The sequence below is a fragment of the Zea mays genome, chromosome 4, assembly GCF_902167145.1.
Source record: "Zea mays cultivar B73 chromosome 4, Zm-B73-REFERENCE-NAM-5.0, whole genome shotgun sequence".
Classification (NCBI taxonomy): Eukaryota; Viridiplantae; Streptophyta; class Magnoliopsida; order Poales; family Poaceae; genus Zea; species Zea mays.
Window position 1 is genome coordinate 226,690,727 of NC_050099.1, and position 18,671 is coordinate 226,709,397.

Genomic DNA, 18,671 nt, shown 5'->3' on the forward strand with positions numbered 1-18,671 from the left:
CTCCTTACATCTATAAAAGGAAGGTCCAGGGCCCTCGTACAAATGAGGTGGCCACGCGGGATGACGGGCTGACGGACATGCTCTCTTCCTCTCTCACGAACGCTTGTAACCTCCTACTGCAAGCGCATCCACCCTGGGCGCAGGATAACGCGAGTCGTGGTTCCCTTTTTTCCCCCTTGTGTTCCATCTCGCGTCTACCCATCTAGGCTGGGACACGCAGCGACAATTTACTCATCAGTCCAGGAACCCCGGGGTCGAAACGCCGACAGGCAGTTCCTGCGCATTCGAGAAAAGTGAAAATCTAAGATATTTCAGATAATTCAGCTTTGTGATTTCCCAAAAACCGTTTTTCGTTGACCAAAGTTTAACTTTTATATTTTTCAAATTTAGAACCGAAATACATCATAAACCACACCGAATTTCGTTTCTCGGTTCATACCTCATCGTTTCTCGACCGGTAAAGTGATCCCTGGTTCAGATACCACGGAATACAACCAAATTAAATTCAGTTTTTTATAGTTAATATCCAAAATTATCCAGGTATTTTAAGTCCAGGTTGGCGTAATAATTCGGGGTCAGCGATTGGACATGTGTTTTGCCCACCCCTAGTCCATAATACACTTATATACGATAAGTTAGTTCTATATATATAACAGTTATATTTCTTAGAAGTCCTGGTGATTGCAAATTTTCCACATATTTGTCTTCCGTCACACGTGTATACCTTTTGAACCTAAAAAAGAAGAAAAAAGAACCCATGACTGCAACGTTCCTGTTTTCCAACAAGTTGTCACTTCCTTGAGCTGAACCATGTTGAATAAAGGAACCAAGCGATCCACAATGGAGAAATGACAACAAGATATGCCTGCATTTTGACCCAAGAAAACTCATGATTTTCAGTTCGACAGCTGCAGAGGTAAGACTAACAACCATATTAATCGAGAAATACTCACCAAGATAAATGTAACTGGCTCGTTCGACAAACCACAACTATATTTGTTGGATTCCATCACATCACGTATAAAACCTTGGGCCTGCAGAAAGACACCAACCAGTTAGTTTCACATCCATTTGAGATATGTGAAGGCGAAGATACATGTTGGTAGGTGCAGTCATCTAATGATAAACAATATTTTGTTGAATTGTGCGACATGACTTTATTTTTTATCGAACACAGAGGAGAGCTGCGCGTCAAGTACATATCTAATATGTTCTTTTTGCATTAGCTATATGCTCATTGGCACCAAATATAAGTACATAAACAGTGAGCTACCCTACATGATAAACTAATTTACACCCCAATCCCCCTTAAGGCCTCAATCCATGTGTATTGAGGTGAATACTAGAGTATCCAAACATAGCCTAAGGGCTTGTTCGGTTAGGGGTGCATTGAGGAGGATTAGAGGGGCGAAAAAGCCATGAGGCCTTGCTTTGGTACTCTAGTATTCACCTCAATCAACATTATTGAGGTGGATTGTAATATAAATTAAACTAATTTACACCCAACTCCACCTCAATACATGTGGATTCAGGTGATTACTAAAGTACCCAAACAAAGCCTGAATTGGATGGACATGTTCATTTTCAAAATCATTCTACAGCTTGAATGGGATGAACATGCTATTACACCTTCCACGTACAACATTTAGTTTTTTTTAAAAAAAAAAACATACCTGTAGAACATTTAGATAATTTTCTAAACGAAAACTGAACACACCAAGAAAATGTAGGGCACATATATTTCTCAGAACAAAATAGTGTACCTTGTAATGAAACTTCCGTGCCAATGAGATGAAAATCTTGAATTGGTTATATGGAAGAGAAATGTTTGATCTTGAAATGGTACCACCCAAAAAGAACACATCAGGCTTGTTAATATCAGATGTATACCTGTGACGAATTGCTTTGCGGAACCGAGAAGTCTACAAGAAAGGAGGGCAACACGAAAGGGTCAGTGCACAAAACAGTTCAGCTACAAGACACAGGTCACCACAAGTGCTAGAGACACCATAGAAGAATATTTCTGACTGCATGAAGTGGTTCAGTATTTTATTGTAACAATTTAGTCATTTCAATATGCTTCTTATTACTGGTACGTGTTTCTTATATGATACGACTAGGTGGGCACATGTATTTTACACTTCTTAATTAGCAATATTGAATCACATTAATGTAAGACATGGAGTAATAGCAGATACCTCATGGTAGCATCTGCTTATTGCTTGTACAAAACTTCTGGACTGTTTATATGTATGTGAAAAACAGGACCTCACGTATGACGCCCCTCTAATATAAATACCATCAAGCTTGATATTCCTGACATACTGCAGACAAAAACATCAGCAAAGACAGTTTGAAAATGCAAAGGAAAAAATCAAGGTCAAATACATGGCATTAATAAAGGACTAACGATGTGCGGAGCCGCGGACAGAATAATATGAGCTAGCATGGGTTTGATTTGCACATATTATACTAACTCCCAGTGAATACTTTCTTTATTCAGAGAATGCATTCAATAAACGACCATATACTTCCACACTTTCAGTTTTCAAAAACTGAAAAACAAGAAAATTACTTGAAAACTTGCTACAATTTATAACAGATTGATTGAAATGTTGCCTTTGGTATCAAACAAAGCAACATGTTGTCAGGAGACCAGGGCAAGTAAAACACAAGGAGAGGCTAAAAAAATAAGAAGTAAAACACAAGGAAAGGCTAAAATAATGGCGTGAAAGAAACTAGGGCTTCGGAATAGGAACCAGAACTCAGAATATAGGTTGTGAACAAAACAGGAAAATTCTTTTCTTGATCACCAGGATACAAAGCATACCCATTTGTGAGGATTAACTCAACTACCTAGCCCTATCTATCTATGGATCATCAGACTGGAGCCACTGACTGAAACCAAATGAACTCCAAGACTCGACTTCCGTATTTTATTATTCTCAGGGTTATAAAAAGTGCTAGGTGTAGATGATTTAGCATGTGCACTGATCACCAACCTTTTCATGTGGACAAGTCTCATTTGTGCTATCTGAAGAAATGGGTGAAGTGTTCTTTCTAGGAGGAAGTTTATTTTGCTAGCCCAGAAATCCACTGTCTACTTGACCCCCTGAACAAAATTTGGCTCGATTTACTAGCCAAACTATTTTAGTTAGTGCAATGTACTCTATTCAGGCCTAGATTATAGCAAGCTTCAACTAAATATTGCAACAGAAGTACAACATTTGGAAAACGCAATGCAGAATATTCATATATTGAAGTTAGAGGTGTCAGGGTACCTTAACAATTATTTCTTTTCCAGGCCACTTATAAACTGTATCTGATGGCCTACTTCTCTCATGAACTTTTGACGTCATCATCTGCGTTCATTTCGCTAAATGAAAGAACTGCTTCTGCATATTGTATAGTAGCATAATATAAATGATGGATTACCTTGGTTAACACAAATGCTTGTTCAAGTTGTCGAATTTGGATCCATTGTTCTGCAGTCATATCCTCTATCTGATATAGAAATTGCAAAGTTAACAGATTCCTAAATAATATCTTCATAATGTCAATTACTAGGGTCTATTTCTGTTTCCTAACAATGTCAAGCAGCTGTTTTCCAAAACAAAAGGTGCCATTTTCCATTGAATAAACAGCAATTAGAAAAGTGCATATTCCTGCTGTCCTCCAATGTCTATGCCATCACGTTTTCAAAACAATGCTCACTTCATGCCATCAACATTGTCCCCTTGTTTTGTTGACCCACATTAACTTATATTATACTTTCTCTCTCTTCACTACCATAGGACATGTCGCCACTCTCCTGTCAGATGCACCATCACTGCTCTTACCCTCAACCAATGCACCTCTAACTTACCATGGACCATCCACCAAATTCTCCAAAGTGATACCATGCCCCCCTGCTCTTTAAAACGGTAGCAGCTGACTTAAACATTCCTTTGCTGCTTCTTTAGCCTCTCTAGTATAGATAAATTAGCCATCCCACATATTTGACTTGGAGGTGTATACAGTATATGGTACTCTGTTCTCCACCCCCCCCCCCCCCGCTCCAATGCAAGGCTATAAAAGCATCCGCATTGCCCTCTACCACTGATTCCAAGAGTTACATTCATCCATGCATGTAGCTGTCCCATTCCTTACTTTCCCTATAGAAACTTGCAAGAGTTTGACAATGTCAGATTGAGTCAACTGATTGATTCAGAGTTTTTTCCAGGGGAGGTGAGTGGGGATTTTAGATCGCAATTTTCTGTCATCATTAGGTTGTGCTTTACATTTCCATGACATTGGTCAACCGCACATAGCAGTATAGGATCTCCAGATGAGATAAAAGGTATAGAGCCATTTTTGGAGGAAAAAGAAGTTATATCTGTCATGTGAACAGCATGCACAAACGGCTGGCCAAGGGCTACTGCCTACTGTGGACTGATGGTTGAGCACTCCTCGTATAGCATGACCCGTTGCAGTTTAACTGCCTCCCTCCAACAAACCACAAACTTTAGTTGCTTTTCAAGTAATAATCAAAGTGTGAGGATTGTTCTATTTTCTAAATATTCCCCATAACATTGTAGCATCTTCAGTACTCTACATCAGGGCAACGACTAATATGCAAGCAGATACTATGTGCAAGCGTGCAAGCAGACTTTTTTGTCCGTTAGATCTAAATCCAATAGTAGATACAATTGTGGTTTGTTAGGGTTTTTTTATAAAGTTACACCAGATGGTGGTGGAAAGGTTTAAGTGCTAAATATGACATACCGTTCGCTGGGCACTATCAGATGTGTTTTTTGTAGATGAGATGGTGTGTTGGAATGTTGGATTAAGGTTGGAGCTAAACATCTTGAGAATTTAGGCCTAGAGGTTGCGCTTAATATGCACATGGCATAATTTTTGTGGGTTTGGAGTACCACTGTAGTCCCGCCATGGCCTCTGTTCTGGTGGAGGCTGCAGTTTGGTTGAAGGATAATGTGTGTGTGGGTGTTTTATTTTGCCTGTTAGGCTCCGTACCTTGGTCCATTTTGGACCTTTTTTCTCTAATTAAATGATGCGCAGCTCTCCTGCGCTTTCGAAAAAAAAGTGCTAAATATGACATAACGTTGGATCTAGATTTAACGGAGTAAAATGTCTGCTTGCACGCTTGCACCTAGTACCTGCTTGTATATTAGTCGTCGCCCTACACAGTCCACTAACCAATATAGTATGCACCATATTAAGTTGTAAATGCAAATGCAAACCAACTAGTCAGCACAATGAGTCACTAATAGGCCAATAGCATACCTTTTTTACCTCCAAGCTCAAAGCTTCCACCCTTTTCTCAGTATCATGTGCTAATGATTCAACGGTGTAAGAATTGCTGTTTATCTTAATGATCTCGTGCTGAAGTTGCCGCACCTATACAGCATTCAAATCATGAATTTGATTGAGTATTGCCTTTTATATTTCATATAGTAGTACAAAGCATAGAGTTTGGGTCTCCTGTCTAGCGAACCTCAACTTGCTCGGGAGTCAGGACTAAAAACAAATATAAGTAACTTTCATGCCCAGATGACCAGTGGAATATATATAAAAATATGTATTCATAGTACTTTTATCTTTTAAATATGTTAGATGATTTGGTTCAGTCTGTAAGAAAAGTTATACTATAATGTAAACATGTTTTCCATTAAAGAAGAGTCGGGGATAGGGCATGAGCTACCTTGGATACAATTATCATATATAGAGAGAGAGACAGAAAGAGTGATAGTTTTGTGCACATGGTCTGGGAAAAGAGAGGAATATATATATAAAGAAAGGCAAGTAAGGTTTAGTCACTTAGACTCAGGGATCATGTGCATCCATGGACAACTGAAAACGACAAGGTTATGTTTCAGCTTTAGCAAAGGCAATCACGCACTACACAACACTATGGCTGCAGGCTGCATGGAGAGGTACCTCATCTTCCATAGATTTAATATTGCCAGCAGAATATGATTTGCTTTGGGAGTTCTGCAAATAAAGGATGCAAGTGTTATTATGTACAAGAAAAGCATTTGGCGACATACAATCTGTTGTAATAAGGTTCTAGATAGACACAATTGTATCGCATCACAAGAATTGTATATAACTAAGAACATAAAACTGCCACAATGTTAGCGACTCTCTCACTCTTCCTCACGGGAATGCTATTGGTGCTCAACCCCGACGTGATCCACACAATCGCCGCTGGCTGTTGCCGTGTTTCAGATTTCTGTTCGCCCCTTATTACAAAGTCCGTTCACGTCTTTTATACTGAGTTCCTTACACTCATGGGTCGTGGGCCGCACACCACAAAGATGTTATCAAATCCATTCGGGTCCGGTGTATTTGACGTTGGGCTTCTTCACACGCCCACTGCAATGCGGCCTCTGATCAGCTTGGACACCCGGCTTGCCATCCTCTTTTTTTTCTCGAACACGCAGGAGAGTTGTGCGTCAATGTATTAAGAAGAAAAGGGGAAAAGACCCCGAACAGACAGTACAACACACACACACACAAACACACACCCACACACCGAACCCCACCTAGCCAGAAACAACATTTGGAGCAGGGGCAGGGACAGAGTGTTTGTCAGCTGACAGACACCCCAACACTAAAACAGAAAACTAAACCACCCGACTTTGAGCTAGGAGGTAAGAAAAACCCTTAGCCCCAGCCAAAGACCACAAGAAAGCTTCCTCCCTAGCCAGCCGAACGGCTACCACCAAGTTTGGATGGGAACCATTGAAGACAACACCATTTTTATGCTTCCACAACATCCAAGCGGCCAAGGAGTCAAAGCCCTTCTTACTCAACCCACCCAGCCGAGCACTATTGAAACACCACCAGTGATCAAAATCATCTATATCCTGTCCTGGAAGGAAGTCCTACAAACCAAAAGGCCTGAGCAACTCAAACCAGAAATGACGCGCAAAGGAGCAGCGGGGCAGCCCACCAGCAGATGGTTGATAGTCTCATCATGTTGATCACAGAGCGGGCAAAGAAGCGACTGAGTCAATCCTCTTTTAGCCAATCTACCTGTTGTCCAAACAAGCCATAGAAAAAACCGACATTTGCTAGGGGCCCATGTCTTCCAAATTCGATCAGCCTGCTTGAAAAACACCGAGCCATGGAACATAGCAGTGTAAGCGGATTTTGAAGAATAATCACCGGAACTAGAAAACCTCCAAACATGATGATCTTGCACATTGGGCTGCAGCAAGGTACCTTCCAGGATCTCAGCCAAATCCAAAAACTGCACCCAGAAAGCATAGGAAAGAGCTCCCTGAACATCTTGAACCCAACTCAAATTAGTCAAGGCATCCTTAACCAATCTACTTTTGGTAACCTTCCTAGGAATAGAGGCAAACACTGCAGGGGCAAGCTCTTGGATGCAGTGCCCATGCAGCCATTTATCAGTCAAAAAGAGTGTGTTTAAACCATTTCCAATCTCAGTATACACAGCAGAATTGAATAGGCAAACCACTTCCTTTGTGAAATGAAGCGGAAAAACAGCCCACGGCCTCCCAGGATCTGATTTCTGCAACCAAAGCCACCTGACTCTAAGAGCCCAACCAAACAATTTTAAATCAAAAAGACCAAGACCACCCAATTCTTTAGGACGAGTGACTTTACTCCAAGCCAAAGAACAGTGCCCTCCCTTGATTTCTTTCCCACCTTTCTAAAGGAAAGCTCTCCTTAATCTGTCAATTGCCTTGATCGCCCAAGCAGGGAGATCCAGGGCCATAGCCAAATACACAAATCTGGAAGTCATAACCGACTTAATATAAACAGCCCGGCCAGCCTTGGACATAAGCTCCGCCTTCCATCCTGGAAGCATGACCGCAATACGATCAATGATAGATTGCAATTGCGGCCTAGATAGACGTTTTAAGGATAATGGAAGCCCAAGATATTTGCATGGGAAATTAGACAGCTGGCAAGGTAAAGATGTCTGCACTGAAGCCAGATCTTCCTCATCACAATGAATTGGGAAAACATTACTCTTCTGAATGTTGGTCTTCAGACCAGAGGCTTCACCAAAAAAATGTAGAATCCCCTTAAATGCCTCAATATCAACCACATCCGGCCGAAGGAAAACAACCACATCATCTGCGTATAAAGAAATCCGGTGGTGAAGGAATCTCGAAGAAAGGGGCTGGAGAACCCCTTCTGCAGAGGCACGCTGCACCATAATATTAAGGACATCCATAACCAAGACAAAGAGCATAGGAGACAATGGGTCATTAGCTAAGCCAACCCGGTCACCATGGTCACTGACACAACATATTATGTTAGATTGGAAACCCTAACCCAATCAGGGCGGGCATTTCTATATAGATAGAGTTTTACATAGGCTAGACTAAAGCCCATTAAAATAGAGTAACACAGTCTACCATCCCACCGCAATCGCAACTCTATCCATTACAGATGTTGTGACTGGACCGAAACTCCGAGAACACCGTAGACCGGAGGCCCTTGGTGAAGATGTCGGCGAACTAGGAGGTGGTCGGAATGCAGACATCGCCAACAGTGACACGCTCGCAGAAGAAGTGAAGATGGATCTCCACGTGCTTCGTGCTTAGACAAGGGTTGCGAACGCAAGAGGGCTATGAAGCTCCTAGAGCAGCTGCCGAAGCCAGGAGGCCATGTCGCTGGCCACAACGCGGTACTCAGCCTCACGTCGGAGCGGATCACGACGGACTGCCGCTTCGAGGACCAGAAGAGGAGGTTGGCATCCAAGAACACGGCGTAGCCAAAGCTGGACCAGCGCGTGTCGGGGCAACCGGCCCAATCAGCGTCGGTGTAGACAACTAGCTCAGAATGCGAAGAGGGTCTAAGAAGGCCGTAGTCAAGGGTGTCATAAAGGTAGCGAAGAATCCGCTTCGCAGCGGTGAGATGCGGCTCCCGTGGGGTGTCCATGTGAAGGCACACCTGCTGGACAGCGTAGGCGATGTTGAGTCGGGTGAAGGTGAGGTATTGTTTAGCTCGGCGAGGTTGTGGTAGGCCGTCACATCACCGACTAGGGCGCTGTCGTTGTTGGGGACCTTCGTCCGGGTGTCGATATGCATGAAGTATGGTTTGCAATCGGACATGCCATCCCGCTCTAGAATGTTGATAGTGTATTGGCACTGGTAAAGGAAGAGGCCCTAAGGGCAGCGTTCCATGGCAACCCTCAGAAAGTGATGGAGAAGGCCCAAGTCCTTTATCGCAAACTCGCGTTGCAGGGAGGTGATCATGCACTAAAGAAGGGAGAGACTGGACACTATGAGCATGATGTCGTCGACGTAGAGCAGGAGGTAGATGGTGTCGCCGCCGCGCCGAAAGAAAAACAAGGACGTGTCCAACTTGGCCTCAACAAAGCCAAGTGAGACCAAGTAGGAGGCAAAGCGACTGTACCAGGCCTGTGGTGCCTGCTTGAAGCATACAAGGAGTGGTTAAGCTTGCACACCATACATGGGTGAGTGGAGTCGACAAACCTGGTGGACTGGCAGGCTGCAGTACACCGTCTCGGTCAGAGTGCCGTGAAAAAAAACATTCTTGACGTCCTGCTAGTGGAGAGGGCCCAAGTCACATCACCGACTAGGTCACTGTCGTCGTCGGAGACCATCCAGGTGTGACAGGCGTGATGCATGGTTTGCAATCGTACATGTCAGACCGCTCTAGAATGTCAGTTGTGTACTGGCGCTGGTGAAGGAAGAGGCCCTGAGAGCAACGTTCCACGGTGACCCCAAGAAGAGGTGGAGAGGGCCCAAGTCCTTTATCGTAAACTCAGGCTGCAGGGAGGTGATCATGCACTGGAGGAGGACAAGATTGGACACTATGAACATGATGTCGTCGACATAGAGCAAGAGGTAGATGGTGTCGTCATCGTGCCGAAGGATAAACAGGAATGTGTCCGACTTGACCTCGATGAAGCCAAGGGAGACTAAGTAGAAGGTGAAGCGAGTAAGCGACTATACCAAGCCTGTGGCGCCTACTTGAGGCCATAAAAGGAGCGGTTAAGCTTGCACACCATACCTAGGTGAGTGAAGTCGACGAACCCGGTGGATTGGGTGCAGTTTACCCTCTTGGTCATAGTGCCATGAAGAAAGGCATTCTTGACGTCCAACTAGTGGACCGCCCAATCCTAGGAGAGCCAAGAGAGAGAACGGTCCGACGGTGTCGAACTTCACGAAAAGACAAGAAGTCTCATTGTAGTCCACTCTAGGGCGCTGAGTGAAGCCCTAAAGGACCCAACGAGCCTTGTACCACTCGAGGAAACCATCGGCCATGAGCTTGTGCCAAAAGATCCACTTGGCGATGACCACGTTGGTGCTAGGGGGACACGGCGCCAGCTCCCATGTGTGGTTGGCCAGCAAGGCTACATACTCATCCATAGCGTGACACCAGTGGGGGTCAGCGAGCGCGCTATGGACGAAGGACGATACAAGCAAGGGAGGTCGAACGGTGGTGACCGTGAGCACCAGCCGGACGACGGATAGGAGAACGTCGAGTGTCATGATGGATGGCAACCGGATGGTGCATCGGCGGCTCGGCGTGTGAACAGGCTAGGCACGGGGCAGCTCGTCGAAAGAGTAGATCGATGGATTAGGCCACACACGTCGTTGGTAGATGCGGGCAAAATCGACGAAACGAGCCATAGGCACCGAAAAGTACAGGGCGGTGTGTGGTGCGGCCGGTGAAACGAAAATGTTCATTGAGCCATTTCTAAGTGTTTTGGTGATTAACTGCCTAACACACTACTTTGAACTAACCATCTTGGTATGACCATGAGCACAGGTTCTATTCAAGCAAATTGAAGATGCAAAGTCCAAATGAGTTGGATTAAAAGACCAAAACGTGCAACCTTGGGCAAAACCACAAAAACAGGAGGGTTAAATGTTTAAATATGTTGCACTCACTTTATGTTGTTTCTTGCACTACTATTTGCACCCAGCCGCCACCGGCGCCGGGACAACAGCCAGTTGCCCAGCGTCCGACCCTGCACCATAGTCTCGTCAAACACCCAGACCTTGAAAGTGGAAAGAGTATTTGCAAAAGTTTGTCGAGGGATGGCAAAAGCTTTGTTAATCTCCCCTGTGAGGGCACTGTACGGGGGTATTTATAGGCACTCGAGTGGCCGCCTGTCCCTTGTAAAAGACGTTTATGCCCTCGAGTACCCGGTTTATCCCCAGAATATTCCCACGAGGGGAGGTTACAGACAGTCATTACGGTAAAGGCTATTACAGACGTGGCCCGTAACGCGCTTATCCTCGCAGGGCCCGTTATCATGGACCGAATCCCGCGTGGGCCTCCCGGGGCGGTGATGACGTGGGAGACCCATAGACTTCGACAAAGCCTTCGTCTTTCAACAGCAAGGGCGAAGTGGACCGCGCCGGTCTCCGTCCAGTCGACGCCTTCGGGTTGTTCGGACGCATTCTGTGGATGTAGCATTCGTCAGAGTGATGAGGAGACGAAGGCATCGAGCGAAGGGTAGCGTGTTCGCCTTCGCCCCAACACGGCACCTACATGGTGGCCGACGTCTAGGGCTCCAAGGCCAGCAACAGGTTAGGGAAGGACGGTGGCTTTGATACCATGTTAGATTGGAGACGCTAACCCAATTAGGGCAGACACTTGTATATATATCGAGTTGTGCATGGGCTGGGTCAAAGCCAATTACAATACAGTAACACACAGTCTAACATATTCTATGAAATAAATCAATTTAGGTTAAAGATTGAATAGAAAAATTGGTATGTTACATATATAGTCAGGTCTAGGTCCCCACTTATGTTTCAAGTTGATATTGCCATTAAAATTATGTATGCCTTAAGATTTAAGAATAAAGAAATTCATGGAGCTTGCTAGCATCCACTTTTAAAAGGAATATATGCAATGCAGTTCCTATAATGAAATCACCAAGGACTCGCCATTTACAGCATTACCAACAATCTTTCTTCAATCCACACTCTAAATCCTTAGGGAGCCATTCTCATAAAACTAGCTCCTTGTATTTCTCCACCCTCCAACAACCTCTATATATCTTCTACAGCACTTTGGAGAGCCAACTCCACTCTCTATCTTTAGCAAGCAAGAAACTAGCAATAGAGGATGGAAATGTTCGGTCTAGATGATGGAACTGCTGGGATTTTTTTCAGCAAAATCTCCATTCCTATTCATAACCAAAATCTCTATTCCTATTAATATGGAGGGATACAAAGAGACTCTTGGAGCTTAGATTTCAAAGTCTTTTTAAAGGTGAAATGCCTATTGATGTTTTCAATCATTCTACAGTACAATGAATGTTTATCCCACCTACACTAAAATGGTTTATGACTAAATTTTCTTTTGTTCAAAAGCAATGTGATACATGAACATTCTTAGTTTCTTACTGATCTAGCTGCATACCTTAGTTCTGTCTGGTCCATTCGTTAAAAGCTGGATTTCACGTTCCATTGCTTCATTGAGTTTGTTGTCCTCCTCCAAGATACTAGCCTTAATGTCTAATGCCTTCGAATTTGCCTCTAGAAGAGATTCTATTCAAAAAATAAATTTAGCAACTTAACTAGGAAAATCATAACCGTACACATCGAAATTTGATCATTCAGCAGCCAGGGGGTTCTAGTTGCATGTCAATTATATGAATTATACGATGATGCCAAACACTCGTCACAAGAAAATGGTGTGCATGTGGGTGGATTGGGGTATGTCCAGCTCCAGTTGGTCTGATCACATCACATTGCACTGGGAGGATGGATCAGGTCAACGCAATCCGTTTGATCGAGTACTTGTGCAACAAAATTTCCAACTTCCGGCTAATCCGGACTGACACTCATTTTGCGAGGAAAGTAAAAGGCAGAATTGGACAGATAGAATGGGAGAAGGCGCCTCACCCAGCCGCGCGACCTTTAGCCTGAGCGCTTCAATCTCCAACCGCAAGGCGCCGGCATCGGCTTCAACGTTGGTGCCGGCGCCGGCGTCGGGCATAGCGCAGATGGCGGTGACGAGCGAAACGACGGCAAGCAGCGCCGCCGCGGAACACGCCCATCGGAGCCGGGAGGCGGAGGTACAGAAGAAGCGCAGGCGGAGCGGGGCAGAGTGGAGGCGGAGCGGAAGGAGGAGGGCGGCCTCCGCGGCGGCGCGAGAGGTCATTGTTTAGGGTTTAAGGCGGAGGCGGGATGCAATCAGCCAATGCAAAACCAAAGCGGCGTCCGAGCCCAAATACGAGCTATACAAAATCCTTTTGAAACGTGGTTCTTTTTCTTGTTTGTATGTTTTTATGTAAAAATAAACTCATTCCTATAAAAAATTTCTTTGTAATTCATCGATCACTGCTTCAAATAAAAAAATATTAACTATATCATTATATTAACTGTATTATAATATAGTTAATGGTTATACTTTATTCTAAATTTTGACTAATAATATTAGGGTCCAAAAAATAAAATAAAGTTGACTATTTATCATAATAAAGTGTATTCTTCACAAATTTACTATTTGTAATATTGATAATCCTTAAGACAATAGTGTAGACTAGCACAACCATGTCCCCGCCCCCATCTCAACCGTCCGATTTTCAACCCCGCCCCCATCCGAAACCGTCTGATTGCGTCCTCTCGCTCCCGCAGCCGCACCCGCCGCCACGGGCACCCGGTCATGTGCGCAGCAGCCACCGCGTCCCGCTCCAACCCCCGCCGCCATTGCGCGCAGCAGCCCCCGCGTCCCACCCCAACCCCCGCCGCCATTGCGCGCAGCAGCCCCCGTGTCCGCCTCCATCTCGCGCGGCCATGCCCTCCGTTGGGAAAAAAACAACAGCGCCCAGCCACCATCTCTGTTCTTCGCGAGAGTGTGGCATAACATCTTCTCTATGTCTGCCGAGGAGCGCGAGCCAGCTGCTAGCTGAGAGCCGAAAGAAGGAATCCTCGGTCGACAGCAGGAGAGGAGAGCCACTGTTTGATCAGCGACCGGGCAAAAGCAGGTCGCGGCCGGCCATACCCCGGCGTTGTCCGACCCCGCACCAGTGACTCGCCGAGCGCAGGCACAAGAGGAGGGGCTCCATCCATGAGGCAGCCATGCTTGTGCTCATCAATAGGTATCTCTGGTGCGGAGCGGGGCTGGATGATTTGTTGGAGAGTGTGCAGCTTTCATGTTACAGCTGCTTGCAGTTCCTAGAATTTAGCTCCCGAGGACGACATCGCGCAGTACCTCGCCGCTTTGGATGTCGCCATCGAAAACCTCGCGCGCGGCGGCCCCGGCGGCGCGCGGGCTGGCGTCGTCGTCCAGCTCGCCATGGTGCGCCTCGAGGAGGAGCTGCGCCACCTCATGGTCCGCCACGCCGTCCCCATCGACCTCACGGACCTCTTCTTCTCGCTCCGCCGCCTCTCGCTCGAGTCCATGGACAACCTCGACATCTGCCCCGACTTCGACGCCGCCACGCCGCATAGCCTCGACGCCACCCCCGCCGGCCCGGAGACCGCGCGCGGCGCCTCCCTCGGATCTAATCCCTTTGAGGACCAGGTGTCCGATCTCGTGCGCCCCGAGGCCGTCGAAGACCTGCGCGCCATCGCCCACCGGATGGCGCGCGCGGGATCCGCCGCGACCTGCTCGACAAGTACCTCTCCGTGCTTGGCGTCGAGCGCCTCAGCATCGGCGATGTGCAACGCATCGAGTGGAAGCTGCTCAACGACAAGATGAAGAAGTGGGTGCATGGGGTCAAGACGGTCGTGCGCGTGCTGCTGGCTGGTGAGCGTCGCCTCTGTGACCAGGTGCTCGATGCGTCTGATGAACTTATGTATGCGTGCTTCCTTGAGTCCACCAAAGGATGCATTATGCATATTCTTAGCTTTGGGGGTGTTGTTGCGGTGTGCCCCCGCTCGCCAAAGAAGGTCCCTTGGATCCTTGACATGTATGAGGCACTTGCAGAGGTGATCCCTGAAATGAAGGACTTGTGCATAGGATGTTCTAGGGATGGCGTGATCAGTGACGTGCAAGCCATTCTTGATAGGCTTGGGGATGCCATGTGGGGTAACCTATTTGAGTTTGGGAAGATGTTACAGCAGGAGACCTCAAGGAGGGCGATGACAGCTGGAGAAATCCACCCAATGACACGCTATGTAACTATTTGAGGTTGCTGGTTGTTTACAGTGAGACACTTGATGCACTATTGGCTGAATACAACAGTGATCATGATACTTTCAGAAGTTCTAATGATCAGGATCAGGAACACTTGGAGAGAATGACCCCTTTTGGAAGGCGTCTTCTGAAGTTGATATCTTACATGGAGGCCAATTTGCAAGAGTGTACCATTATTTTGCTGCTTCTGAGATATACAATGCAATCTGTGTGTTCATTGCTTGCTATGTCTGGATGACTGGATTTGGGAATTTCTCCTATTACTATATCAAGAAAGATTTTAGTATTGCAAGATTTGCTCAGGTGTCTATGCTACCTCATCAGTCTTATTTTGTGCTATGTCCTAATGAGTTTAGTCTCCTGTATTTTTTGTTACCGCCTTTTAAGCACTAGACCAATAACTATACTTTCCATGCAGATGATGTGGAGGTTAAATTTCTTTGTGGCATTTTGTTGCATTGTCCTTGACAATGATCTCATGCTCTATTATATATGCCCAATGCACACACTATTTACTCTTATGGTATATGGATCACTTGGTCTGTTTAACAAATGCAATGAGGTACCATCAATCATGGCTATTAAGATCGTGTGCCTGGACATGGCTGCGGGACCATCGGACGGCGTCGACGCTGTGCTCAACGTGTTGGCCAGCATGCAGGAGCAGAACCACCGCGTGCTGTTCGACGTCGCCAATGGCCGCATCGGTTTCTCGCGCGAGCTCTGCACGGCCTGAAATCAGTGGAACCAGCCTATGGATGGAGTATTGTGTGTACTACTCCAGTATAAGTGTTTCAGATTCCTGTGGCGCCGTGAGTTCAAGCATGGATGTCTCGTTCGTTGCTGTCAGCGCTTGGAAAGTGGATTTACTGAGTTGTTGGGTTCTACTGACTAAAATTTGTGTCACGCCGGGTGTTTAAATATTAATTAGATTAATTAAAAAACCATTACACAACAAAAAACTAAACAACTAGAGTGCGAGACAAATTTATAAAGCATCCCCTCAGGCGGGATTTCGGTGCCAAAGATCATATCGACGGTGGAGGGGGCCGTCGGCCTCGGCGACCATGGCCGGGCGGTGAAGGACTCCTAGCTCACGCTTCTTCCAACTCATCCTGACAGTTGATGCTTCCTTCTCTTCATCACAATCTTAGGTTGGTCTTCGAGATTCTGAATGTTCTAGATTGTAGGTTTTAGGCAACGTTCTCCAGTTTTCATCAGTCATAGGAAAATATATTTTGGTATCTAGCAAACTTGTGCTGTATAAATTCTTTCATGCGATTTCTGCGAGTTTTAGTATCGACTGACATAACATTGTTTCGATAGGTAAACAGACTAAGTTTACATTTATACTCACAACAATAGATGATGTTTAATCACAGATTTTGCCGTCACTATTGTACTCACGCCGCCCGTCGCCAGGGCCCTAATTTGGAGGGTCGCAATTTGTGTTCCGTGGCATCGCACGGGCACGTTCCTAGTGTAATATTGAATTTATAAAATTAGAAGCCAAAACATATGCTCTTCTGTTTTCTCTGTCATTATAGGTATTTTGTTTTTTTTCATTTTTGTTCAATCGTATGTGGCTCGAAAATTTGAGAGGGTACAACTAGGACACACAAAACCATAGCTAGTACTCCACACGTATTCACGTCCATACAAACATTAAAAAATAGACTAGTTAGGTGATCGTATGTTGCAACGGTTTTCATCATTCTTATACAAGCTAGTTATCTTGTCTGTGCTTTGCTACGATTTTTATATATCATATAAATATGTACTGAGATATTTATTTAAATATAATTATTGTTTATTTCCAAACACTAATGTATGTGTGCTCTAGTGGTTAGCCCTAATTTTCTAGAGTAGGGGAGCGTGAGTTCGAGTGCTCGCTCTGTATTGTTTTTTTGCGTGGGCGGGGTAGTTGATAGCATTAAAGCGAAGGGCTGCACCGTTTAAAAGGGGGCTCCTCGCTGCTTCGACCGGTATCGGAATCGAGGTATTCGTCCAGAACAGTTGATAGCATTAAAGCGAAGGGCTGCACCATTTAAAAGGGGGCTCCTCGCTGCTTCGCGAAAGCAACCCCGCCAGCTCGGGCAGTTCCGAGCGACAGCCTCGGCAAGATCAAAGACCTGGCACCATAGGGCGAAGGGTGCCACGCGCGGACGAGGACCGCGCCGCCCAACGGCGAGCTCAGACACGTCCTGCTGTCGTTCGGGCCCATTTGTAAGCCCCTCCTTATGGTAGGGGTTGTAGTGTATTCGATAAGGTTGTACTTAACATCGCTATAATGACCCCCGTAAGGGGGAATATTTCGAAGTTGTAACAGTTAACCGAGGGCATAACTGTACTTAGGAGGGCACACTCACCTACCCAGTTACCTATAAATACTCCCACGACTGTAAATTGATGGGACAAACTTAACAAGACGCTACAGTTCCCTGCTTATTGTTTTGTTGAGCACGAGAGTACCCTTTCTCTCGAGTGCTTGGGCCCGCATGACCACATGTCAATTGGTACCAACATTTGGTGCCCACTGTTTGTGCTTCGACAAAGCAACCCACAATGGCCCCCAAGAATGCTACTTCCAAGGCCACCACCTCTTTGGACGACGCGGCGAAGACGGCCCTCGCCGACGATGTTCCCCAAGATGCACCCGAAAACAACAACGGAGCAGTCAACAACATGTGTCCTCGAACAGAGAACCCACCCACCCCAAAGCCACCGTTCGGACGTGCAGCTCTAAGGACCTCCCTCGGACCCCCCCCCCCCCCCGCCAGGTTTCACCCCCCGGAAGCTGATGACATCATCGAGGACGACGAGGTCCTAGGCATTTCAGCTAAAGACCAGCTAAAGTTGTGAGCACTTTGCATTAAAAACAATCACCTACAAAAACAGAAGGAGATACTCGCGGCCAAGCGATATCGCACCAACATGCAAGCCAAAGTAAGGTAGATGATCTTGGAAGAAGAGCAGAAAGCCAGAGAACTGGAGCAACAAATCGCAGAAATGTAGGGTGAAGACCCTTGCCACCAGCAGCAGGCCCCCATGCTCAACTTAAACCCTCGTCACCCCACATACCAGCCTTCGCACCAGCTGCCTTCCAAAGGTTAAATTACCTTGATGGACGAAGCCCTCTTGCACCACAACTTTAGGCCTCCCCTTAGCCGCAAAATTACAGGGCGGGCACTTACCCAAAGTACAACGTAGTGCAGACCCAAATCAGTACATCATGAGTTATCAGGTCGCAATCACATCATTTGGGGGAGACGACGCCACCATGACCAAGTCATTCATGATGGCCCTCGAGGGCCCAGCTCACACATGGTATTCAAGATTGTTGCCATTATCAATTTATTCATGGAAGACACTCCACGACAAATTCATGTTGAACTTCCAAGGTTACAGACCTAAAATAGATGCCTTGACAGAACTCTCGCTTTGTAGACAATAAGAGAAGGAAAGTCTTCGTGAATATTACAAAAAGTTTCTCCTGTTGAAATCACAGCTGCCCTCGGTTGATGACCATATAGCCATTCACTATGCAATCAGTGGCC

General features: G+C 45.9%; 1 protein-coding gene and 1 pseudogene across 3 annotated transcripts; one reads left to right on the forward strand and one right to left on the reverse strand.

Annotated features, from left to right (window-relative positions):
• Positions 1-489: 489 nt before the first annotated feature.
• Positions 490-13,223, reverse strand: LOC100383218 (uncharacterized). Of its 3 annotated transcripts, NM_001175880.1 has the most exon segments (10): positions 628-865; positions 954-1,034; positions 1,764-1,922; positions 2,199-2,324; positions 3,282-3,362; positions 3,436-3,504; positions 5,284-5,397; positions 5,938-5,991; positions 12,391-12,518; positions 12,876-13,180. In NM_001175880.1, coding segments are annotated over 10 exon segments (1,146 nt in total). In that variant the 5' UTR covers positions 13,135-13,180; the 3' UTR covers positions 628-790.
• A 303-nt stretch (positions 13,224-13,526) lies between these two features.
• On the forward strand, positions 13,527-15,280 carry LOC103655936 (exocyst complex component EXO70E2-like; annotated as a pseudogene).
• Positions 15,281-18,671: the final 3,391 nt, after the last annotated feature.